An 11675-nucleotide genomic window follows, 5' to 3' on the forward strand; every position below is an offset into this window, starting at 1 on the left:
AATTTAGATTTGAATATCAAGTGGAAGCAAATGTTTACCTAGGGACATACACTTTCTAAATTGTTTAAGATCTCCTCTCAGTGGTCATTATTTTCCGCAGAAAAGAACAAAATATCCACATATTTAGGGGGAAATTGTATTTTATTCATAATGTTGCCCCGTTTTAAAATATAATCATGTTGAACCCTCACCAAGTACATATCAAAATGTGTGGAACTGAATGTTGAACATATTTCACCGTACATCTGTATGTGTAATGCTCATAGCTTTAGCTGTAGCATAGTCTTTATAGACAGATGGTTTGAGACATGAAAATGGCGGCCGTCTTTAAGTATGGCCGTCAAAAAGCATTTAGCTGGATATTCGAGGTGTCTATCACGTGGTTTCATATACTGCACGTCTTCATCTACATGAAGGCTTTGGTCATCCATGTCTGAACGCATGCCAGCTGTGTAGATTGTTTATGTTGTTGATCGCTGGATTGTGTGGTCCAAACCTAATTATAGTCTGGTTCATAATTATTGAGAATTTTTCTTCTTACTTTGAGCTATCCTAACACCTCAGCTGATTCACAGATACTTAAAACTAAGTAATGGTATAAGGGAGGTAGCTCATCTTGGCCTACTGAGTATAGTACAATTAGAGTTACCTCCCCTGAATTTGTAGCAGACGTCATTTTCCTCAGCACTGTCAACAATGTCTGCTGAAGATAAAAGAAGGTTGATTTTTGAGTTGTGTAATCAAGGAATTGATGATGTAAATACATTGGCAGAGAGAACAGGAACTCCTCTTTCTACTGTGTATAGGATTAGGAAGAATTTTAAAGAGGGAAAGGATTTGGGGCACCAGAAAGGAGCAGGGAGACCCAGAAAATTGGACTTCTCAGATCGCGTCCGGCTGGGAATTTTAGCGTCTAAAAAGCAAAGGGCAAGCATATCCAACATCAGGTATGAAATGATAGAAAGGGGATCAACAGTTGTATCAAAATCTACAGTTAGAAGAAATTTGATTGATCTTGGATGGGAGAAAAAGACTGGAATTCCTTCTCCTCTCATGAAACAAGAACATAAAGACAGGCGTGTTGAGTGGTGTTTGGCACATGAAAACTTTGAATGGGAAAATGTGATTTTTACTGATGAAAGCTCAATATGGGTATATCCCAATAATGTGAAAATATGGACAAAGTCTGCGTCAGCACCGTTGTATCGACGACCTAAATACAGCCCAAAGTTTCATGTATGGGGAGGGATATCCTTATTAGGAACGACCCGCTGTGTGTGTTTGAGGGAAATCTGACAAGTCAACGCTACACTAACATATTAGATAATTTTCTCCTTCCAAGTGCACATGTGTTTTATGGAAATGACTGGATTTTGCAGCAAGATAATGATCCTAAACACACCGCAAAACATGCCAAGCAGTGGTTTCAGGAGAAAAATGTGACTGCATTACCATTTCCTGCATATAGTCCTGACTTAAATCCCATTGAGAACATTTGGGGGATGATGAAGGAATGTGTGAATCAAAAGGGGTTGACAAAAATTGAAGACATGAAGAGAGAAGTGGTCCGATACTGGGACAGCATAACTCACGAGACACTAACCTCTCTGATAGGAAGTATGCCTACCCGTCTTAGACTGTGCCGTGAAGCTCAAGGAGACTTGATAAAATATTAAATTGTTACCTACACAACATGAAAAGGTCAGTTCACTTTCACAATACATTCAATTTTACCTGATTTGTTCTCGTTTAATAATAAGAAATGCTTTAGCTATTCTCAATAATTTTGAACCATACTGTACTTACAGACCGCTTTATACCTGGATTACCGCTGAGTGTAGCGTTAAACAACAACCGGTCAAGCATTGGATATTCTCTTTTCAAACTAGGGAGCCACCTGGCCAGGATAACTAGCCAAGATGAGGACGACTTCATACGAAGCCGTGGAAGTAAACGTTTACCTAGGGACATAGACTTTCTAAATCGCTTAAAGTATCTTCTCAGTGTTCATTATTTTCCGCAGGAAAGAACAAAATATCCACATATTTAGGGAGAAAATAGTATGTTTTCATATTTTCCCAGTTTAAAATATCATCATGCTGAATCTTCACCAAGTACATATCAAAATGTGTGTAACTGAATGCTGAACATATTTCACCGTACATCTGTGTGTGTAATGCTCATAGTTTTAGCTGTAGCATAGTGTTTATAGACAGATGGTTGGAGGCATGAAAATGGCGGTCATCTTTTACAATGACCGCCAAAAACGCATTTAACTGGGCATGGGAGATGTCTATCACGTGATTTCATAAACTATCATACTTTAATCTATATGAATATCATAGTGACTATTTGCCGCTCAATTTAGTAGTGAAATCTCATCTGGCTCATGGACTCTCCACGATATTACTAAGGTATAACCTGGAACTACCGGGTTAGAATTAGCAACCTATTCAATAGTTGTCAGAGGCAACAAACGGGATCGGGTAAAGAGCGGCAGGCTTATGTCACCCATGTATGAACTCATGCCAGCTGTGTAGATTGTTCATGCTGTTGATCACTGGATTGTGTGGTCCAAACTAGTTACTTACAGTAGCGTTAAACAACAACCGGTCAAGCATTGGATGTTCTCTTTTCAGTCCTACTGCCAGTTCCTAGGGAGCCACCTGGCCAGGATAACTAGCCAAGATGAGGACGACTTCATACGAAGCCGAGCAAGTGAAGAAAATGGTGAGCTCTAAATGTATTTTCACATGGACTTGCATCGTCTTAGTCTTACACACATCATACTCAATAATCGCCTTGCATTAATCGTGGTGCCACCATCTGATATTCAACAAAGGCAACTCTCATCCTGATTTATTTACGTCCTGGTATTAAAATCTCCACGTGTGTTATTCGTAGGATTCAAAAACTCACCATGTCTCATTTGTAGTCTTCAAAAGTTCACAAGTTCAAATGTATTATTTGTTTTATTTGTAGCGTTGAAAAACTCACCATTTGTTATTTTTAGTCTTCTTGTATTAATCGTGGTGTTGAAATATACACACGTGGAGATTTTAAAGTCACAGCTATTTCATGCGTTCCCTTAAATGTTTCCATGAGTATATTTAACCATGGTGCCACCATCTGATATTCAACAAAGGCAACTCTCATCTTGATTTATTTACGTCCTTGTATTAAAATCTTCCCATGTGCTATTCATAACATTGAAAAACTCACCATGTCTTATTTGTAGTCTTCAAAAGTTTACCATGTGTTATTTGTAGCGTTCCCAAAATCACCATGTGTTATTTTTAGTCTTCAAAAGCCCACCATATGTTAGTTGTGTTGTTCAAAAACTCACCAAGTGTTATTCGTAGAGCTGAAAAACTCTCCTTGTGTTATTTCTAGTTTTCAAAGTTTACCATGTGTAACTTGTAGCATTCAAAAACTCACCATGTGTTTTTTGTAGTTTTCATAAAACCAGCATACGTTATTTGAAGTGTTCAAAAACTCATCATGTGGTATCTGACAGCGTTCAGAAACTCACCATGTGTTTATACATCATCAGGACCACACAAGAAAACAGCTGTCAGATATTGTTATCATAAAATTTTTGTCTTACATATTTCCAGGGGTGGTGGGGTAGCCTAGTAGTTAAAGCGTTCGCTAGTCACGCTGAAAACCTGAGTTGATTTCCCACCTGAGTTGATTTCCCACATTTTGAAAAGAAGCCTCACAGGACAGTACTACACTGAAAACATGTCGACACATTTTGTTTCACAAAACGTGGCTGTGTTACACAAAATTGTCAATTTTGAAATTTCCTGTCCTGTCTTCTCCATGTGCGTTGCTAGTCAAAACAACGTCCAAGCATATCCTGCTTGACTGTCTTAAGTATTCCATCACAAGGGATCAGTATTTTGATTCCCAAAATATAAAGGATCTTTTTAATAACACAAGTTCTCACTTGATCATTGCATTTTTAAAAGAAGTAGATTTATTAACTGAATTGTAAATAGATAAATATTCTATTATTGGAAGTTTAAATTCGTAACTGTGCTTGTTGGTGGCTGTATCCTCGAAGGAGGTTGAAGTACCGTAAAATTATTGTCCTCCTGGGAGGGTACGTAAGTCCACAAACATTCAAAGTAATTTTCCAGGTTTTCAATCGTAGAATAAGTGTCTTTCTATTGTATGGCTAGATTTCCCAAAATGCTGACGGCTGAGGGGTTGATGTAAATCCAGCTAGGGTCCATGCAGGTAGCAAAGGCACTGTAAGTCCCCATGGTCCCTAGTATGGTGATCTACCTTCAGTTGCTGGCAACCTATAGCCTGATTTTATACTGTATTGTCCGAATAGTGATACTATTTTTAAACTTTCCACACTAGTTTTAATCTCATTTGTGATATTCTAGTTGTTTTACTGTCCTTCGCTGACAGGTTTTTATACGATACATGTATTTCATTTCAGTATTAAATGTTGACGTGTTCCTCAATTCCTTCATTATTTGTGCACCTAGTAATGGAAACAAAGTAGACTGGGTCGGCGTGCGCCATACGTTCTAATACACAATCTCTTTCTTTCTTGCAACTGCCCCGTTATGGAAGGGTGTATGAGAAATTCTTTTGTATGAAGATCGCCCAAATCATCAAGTAAGAATAGCAATCACTGCACCATTCACGTGTATCGTGTCACCAAAGCATTCTGAGGAATCTGATCTCCACTCACCAAATACCATCTTACAACTGTATTACTTGTTATAGTGTGTTTGACCACCAGTATGTGATACAGTAATCTTCTTTCCAGGCTATCCTGGCTACTGGTTGGGTGCCACTGACCTGATCACGGAAGGGAAGTTTATGTGGGAAAAGGGCTGTCCCCTAAACTACACAAGCTGGGGTAGTAATCAACCTGACAACTGTGATATGCAGAACAACCCTGAGCATTGTCTCATGCTCCTTAAGAACCTTGACTATATGTGGAATGACCTTCTCTGTACTAAAGACATATACTTCATCTGTGAAAAGAAAGTGTCCAGGTGTAACTGCAAAAACTGAAATGTGCTCAATGACGAATGAAATACTAAACATCCAGAATATTCTTTCAAGCTTTCTTCACTAACAATACAAGATAACTAAATCATATGTGACTTCACTTTGACATATGTGTGGTTTCATGAGAAATAAACGTTACCTAGATGAACCATATGATTCACAATTCCTGTTCCGCTTACTTGCGTGCATCATCCTCATCTTTGCATACACATCGCTGAATAGTTGGATGAAATCCGACCTGATGACGCCACATTATATAACAATGGCATGAACTATGGATTGGGTTATCAGATACTGGGTACAGAACGCCACACACAAAGCAACCAAATGTAAAGCAGTTTTTGTTTGGAATGACATTTTACCAACAAAGTTCGGATTCTAGTATTCTAGAACGGTTTCTACAAAATGGAAGTCGGACAGCAGATCATAAACATTGCACACCCCCTGTGACTGACGCTGTAGCTAATAGGGTTATATCACAGACCCTCCTGTCATGACAAGGATTAAAGATTTCAAAAATATTCAGATAGCCAGCTTATAATGCTTCACAGTACAATAAATCATTATTTATTCGAGTCGGGGGTCCTCTCAAGTTTTACTTTCAATCTTTGATCCGGAAGGGAACGAGGGTTAGATCGCTGGCTTTGTGTGTTGGCATTTAGGTATAAGGGCGACATGGCAGAGTCGTCAGGTTAAGTGACATGGTTGATGGAATGTCAACGACCACAGTCAGCATGGCTAGTTGCTCACTATATCAATCACTTACCTGTCTGGTCAGGAATCGGTTATATACAAGCCCCTGTCATGAAGCTTGAATATTGCTGAACATGTCGTTAAATAACAAACGAAAACAAACACTAACTGTATGATGTAACATACCATAGGGTCTTTATGAGATTTAAAATCCCGCACCTCGAAGGTTAGGGTTTTAAGTCTCGTGAAAACTGTTACTGTTTCATCAAACTTGCAAACCGACTGAACCTTTACTTCCGATGTTGTCATAACATTTTGCATTTACTGTTGAAATCAACTCGGATGGGACTAGCAGGCGACACATTGCCTTGCACGTGCACTTCTCGCACTACCATGTTGAGGACACACGATTCATGCTGACAAACAATCTCATTCTTCACAGCGATCTTCCGTAGCTTAGAGGATATAACCTACTAGGTGCAAAGCGAAAGGCTACAGGTTCATAACCAGGTATATATCGCCACTGTATGTTGGAAGTTATCGATAATGTGATACTTTACGATCGCATTCAGTGACAGCAAAACAAAGTTCTACCAATCTTCAAAACATGTAATAAATCAAAGTCAAGGGAGGTTTATGTTACAATCCAAGGGACTGGGTAATTACCCCTGGGATAATACAGTCCCTTTGGATTTAGGATGTATAATGTAATAGGCAGTGGCGTGACGTCACCGGAGGTTTGTAAGGACAGACATCCATCATTTCTGAACAACAATGTTTGCTGTTCAAAGCAATATTCCAGCTATATGGCGGCGGTGTGTAAATAATTTGAACCAGACAATCCTGTGATCAACATAATATTACCGCTCCATCGCGCTGGTCTGTAAATTATCTGAATCAGACAATCCAGTGATCAACGTCATGACCACTGATCTATACATTTGATAGCACCTGATTTCAAGGCTGTGAAAATAATTGATAACTTTGTTAACTGAATGACTGTTGTTAAACGCCGCACCCAACAATAATGAAGCTATATGGCGGTAGTGGAAATAAACACAAAAACAAAATAAAGTCTTCTTTTTTCAGGGGCGGCTAAATTATAGTCAAATGCCCTAACATGACGCCCCAGATGATTCCAAGCTTTCCGTGGGGTTTGTGAGGGGGTAGAGGAGTTTCAGTCATCTGATGGGGCTCAATTTGCGGCGAAGGTTTGGTGTCCCTTGGGTCAACCTATTATCTGTGGTTGGTTCTTTGGTTGGTTGTGTTGCTTGCCTGCTTGGTGAGGTAGTTTTTTGATATACATAATTCCATGAGTAATTCAGAAAAAATGGATTTTATAATTATCATTTTAGATACAACGTTTCGTATACTGCAATGGAAAAGGAAAGTAGGAGGAATGAAAGAACAGTACAAATGACAAGAAAACAGTAACAGTAAAGATGATATCACCAACTGCCCCGTTGGTTGGTTGGTTGTTTAATGCTGCTCTCGGCAATATTCCAAATGTATGTCGATGGTCCGTAAATACTCTAGTCTGGACCAGACCATCTGGTGATGAAGGACATGTATCAAGCAAGTCAGTGAGCCTGACCACCCAATCCAGTGACAGACCTCTCACAAGCATGATTTTGTTATGGACCACTTCTAGCCCTGGTATTCACGAGTTTGTTGCTATTGTGCTCCACTGCGAGAGGCATACCTGAGCACCCAGAAAAGTAGAGGAACCTGAACTTTATATAGGGAGTATGAGCCTTGACAAACGTTTCAAAGACAGGCATCTCATGAAATAAACTCCATTTCTCTTCATCACCACCCCTAAACACGTCGCTGGGGATGCATGTGCACAACGCAGTAGCCCCATATACTTACATACGAGGGGATGTCAATAAGTTTTGAGCCTTGAGCATTTTTCATACCCAGGTGTCACAGCCTATGGAACGACATTGAACCATGGGGTGTAGCTGATGTGATATATAAGTTTTGGTATCCTACTCCCCTACTCTCAGAAGTTATTGAATACCTCACATTGACAGAAAGAGACCCCCCTCACGGCGGTGAAAATGTATAAAATGGAGTATAGAGCAGTAATTAAGTATTTAGTTCTTGAAGGAAACTCGGCGAAGAACATTGAAGAAAGGCTTTCAGCAGTTTATGGGACGTCTTACCCTTCATCTGCTACCATCAAACGACGGGTCAATGAATTTAAACATGGTAGAGAGAGTTTTGAAGATGACCCCCGTCCAGGTAGCCCAACAACAAGCACTAGTCAGGAAAACATTGACAGAATGCATAGACTTGTGCTGGAAAATCGTCGAATCACACGCCACGAGTAAGAGGAGACCAAAGGTATTTCACTGGATCCATCGAGACAATTCTTCATGAACATCTCGTCATGTCTAAGGTGTGCGCAAGATGGGTGCCAAGAGTGCTTACAGATGAAATGAAGCAAACAAGGGTCACCATAAGCAACTCCATGCTAACCAGATACAACAAGAATCCAGAAGATTTTCACTTTTGCTAGTAACCTGTGATGAAACCTGGATCCACCACTATGATTCTGAGAGCAAACAAGAATCCATGGAATGGAAACGTCACTTCTCCCAGGACCAAACAGTTCAAAGCGTCCAGATCAGTGCAGAAGGTAACGGCGACAGTCTTCTGGGACAGTAAAAGCGTCATCCACATAGATTACTTACTAAAAGGAAGAACAATGAATGGGGAATATTGCGCTAACTTGTTGAGGCAAGTGCGACAGTCAATCAAGGAGAAGCGCCGGGGCAAGATCAGACGTGGTATTCTTCTACACCAAGACAATGCTCCAGTACACCTCTCGCGTTGCAGCCGCTGCTGTCCAGGAATGCGGGTACGAAATCTTGCCGCATCCCACCCCCCACCCCCTACTCCCCCCAAATCTCAAGAAACACTTCCGTGGTCGTAGATTTCAGGATGATAATGAGCTTATTGCTGCTACTGAGGCTTGGTTTAAGGACCAAAATGGCGCCTTCTACAAAGATGGCATCAGCACCCGGCAGAAAAGATGGAACAAGTGTCTTGACTCACAAGGGAACTATATTGGAAAATAAATGTGGTTCATACCAATATTTTGTGTTTTGCTATGCAAGGCTCAAAACGTATTGACATCCACTCTTACCGTCCCATACACGTACATGGGGTGTCATTTTGAGCTTTCAAGGAGGTCGATAAATCATCGTGGACCATTAATTCTGACAATCACGTTGCACCAAACAGATGTTAGTGTTTGTTTCTTGCCAGTATTATTTTTATGTGAAAATCACACTCATGCAGAGTAAAAAGAAGAAATCTAAACCGTGGCGCAGGGCATGAGCGGCAATGTGCGCAATTAGGGATTGATAACATGTGCCAACGAAGACAGCGAGTCTGACCTCCCGATTCCGTTAAAGACCTCTTCCGACAAACATGGGTTTCTGAATACCAAGATTAATATTCTAATCCGGATCTTCACGGACCCAACGAGGAGATAATCATATCTCCGACACGCAGTCAGGAAGAATGGGACTTTTGATTTGGAGAATGCATGGGATTGTCTCAAGCAGAGAAAATAGATTCGGGCGATAGTAGTGAATTTCACGTTCATGCTAAATAATGTGATTGACAGTGGGGCGCTTGGCCAGTCGTCGAACAAAATCAATGCTTACTTCTCTTTCAACGACTAAGGCAAATCTAAGTCAGTCTGTTACAGTGTTAAACTAGTGATATAACTGAAGACACAAATTATTAATAGTGGTGACACAGTGTCTATTGAACACTGGAGTGTCTGTTCCTGACTCGAGTATTCACAGACCGCTGCCATATAGCTTGAATTACGCCGAGTATGGCGTAAAACTAAATTCACTCATGTACAAAATCCCTTTATTTGAGTTTAAATGAATTTTAGAAAGGCTGTATATCAGTATTTATCACTGTAGTTAACTGCAGCACACGGACCCAAATGATGCCCCTCTCCCATATGACGTATATCCTTTATTATGTAAAAGTTTTCACACGAAGTTTCCCATAATCTCTGATCTTGCTCTGATCTTGTTGAGAAGTGACAACACATACTCTGCGCCTTGAAGATCACAAATTGCAGAACGTTCAACAAAATAAATACGGATTGGCAAACGATCCGGTGATTCGATCGGCACCTATAAACATATAGGGAACATTGGTGAATAGCTAATCTATCATCATGAGAAGTTTGGTTTCATTTTATTACGGAAACATGAAAGAAATCGTTTAAAACCGCTACAAAATGGCGATAACTGTCACTAGCTAGAAGCTGTGACACAATCTTAGACATGATTCCGAAGGTACCTGACGGGAGCACTTTCCATGTCAGTTTGTATCATAGAGTAGTGCTTTCATAAAAAAAGAGGTAAGGGCAAAGTGCTTCATTGAATCAGGCTTTACATCACTCTCGGCCATGTAAACGTCACTTTTCTCCGCCACCGTTTTTGAAACTATTCACCGGAAGAAGACAATGTTAAGGGAAGGTAACTCTAAAATGTTTTTATAAAGGGTGATAACAACACTTTTGGGAAAGTCGAATACTCTGTTACAGTACACATGGGATAGAGCGAACTATGTGTTATTCTAATATGAGGCAGTAACTGTTTGCACAGTTGCCGCTTTCGATTTACTATGGTCATAGGTCCGGCTGGAGTGATATCCCTTTCACTGCACGTTAGACACGCAAGCACGCCATGGCGCCACATGGCGGTACAGCGCTCATAATTTTTCCATATATGACTGTTGCCGGTCTCACGATTTGGAAAAGGAGTGTGAGGTTTTGGTAACAGAGCTCAGAAGACTTCAACTAGAGACTAAACGTAAGAAATGTAATGGCCGAAGTAAGCGTTCTTAGGAATTAGGCTGATTCTCATCGGCGTGGTTCAGTGCAGAAGGGGGACCACGTGGATCAAGATGGCAGTTATGGTGACATTTGTCAACCAGAAGTAGCGACAACGGGAGGTAAGAAAACCACTAAAGCACGGAAGATAGTGGATTATCTATAATATAATATTAACAATAATAGACTTGACTGATCCTAAAAACTTCCGCCTTGTCACATGTCTAAATACTCAATACAAATTGTTCACAGGGTGTTTGACAAACCTCGTGTCATCTTACTGCTCTTCTAATCAGGTAATTTACAGAGAGCAGAAGTGGGCGAGAAAGGGATGTTTGGGGTGCAAGGATCAACTTCTTGTACAGAAAATGATTTTGGAAGAGGTTAGAACGTACCACCGCAACCTCTCCATGTGTTGGATTGACTACAAAAAGGCATATGACAATGTCCCACACGAATGGATTCTGAAGTCTCTTCAGTGTATTGACCTCCCTGAGCGACTACTCGATTTACTCAAGTATTTAATGAGTTGCCTTTCGACTCAACTTGAAGTGTACTCGCAAGGGCAGGTGCAGACTTCAGAATCTATTCCAATCCGAAGGAGAATATTTCAGGGGGACTCCTTTAGTCCTTTGCTTTTTGTCTGTCACTAAATCCTTTGAGTTTACTGCTCAATAAGGAGAAGGGCTATCATCCCGGGCCTCCTCAGCACAGATCCCCCACACCTCTTACTCATTTCCTCTACATGGATGACATCGAGCTCCCTGCCAAAGGAGATACCAATTTGAAAGAACAGGTGTCTCCTTGTCGAGTCCTTCTCAATTAATATTGGCATGACGTTTGGGCTCGACAAATGTAATACTCTTCATTTGAAACGTGGCAAGGTAACTATTGATGGATCGGTCAAGTTACAAGGGGGAGGAGTTATTGAGCATCTTGTGGAAGATCAGGCCTACACCTATATTGGAATGCAAGGTCGAGACAAGCTCCAGAATGCCCAGATTCAAGATAAACTTCGGGCCGAGTATAAATCTCGTTTAAAAAAATCTGGAGCTCAGAGCTAAATGCT

At 40.5% G+C, this 11675-nt stretch overlaps 1 protein-coding gene across 1 annotated transcript in view; it reads left to right on the plus strand.

Moving 5' to 3' along the window:
* Window positions 1-5121, plus strand: part of LOC137278374 (perlucin-like) — a 9186-nt gene extending 4065 nt beyond the window's left edge. The window contains exons 3-4 of the mRNA XM_067810666.1: window positions 2640-2730; window positions 4793-5121. Of these exons, the coding sequence (XP_067666767.1) occupies window positions 2640-2730; window positions 4793-5043 (342 nt within the window). The 3' untranslated portion in view covers window positions 5044-5121. The remainder of the gene's footprint in view (window positions 1-2639; window positions 2731-4792) is intronic.
* The last annotated feature ends 6554 nt before the right edge of the window (window positions 5122-11675 follow it).

The sequence above is a fragment of the Haliotis asinina genome, chromosome 3, assembly GCF_037392515.1.
Source record: "Haliotis asinina isolate JCU_RB_2024 chromosome 3, JCU_Hal_asi_v2, whole genome shotgun sequence".
NCBI lineage: Eukaryota > Metazoa > Mollusca > Gastropoda > Lepetellida > Haliotidae > Haliotis > Haliotis asinina.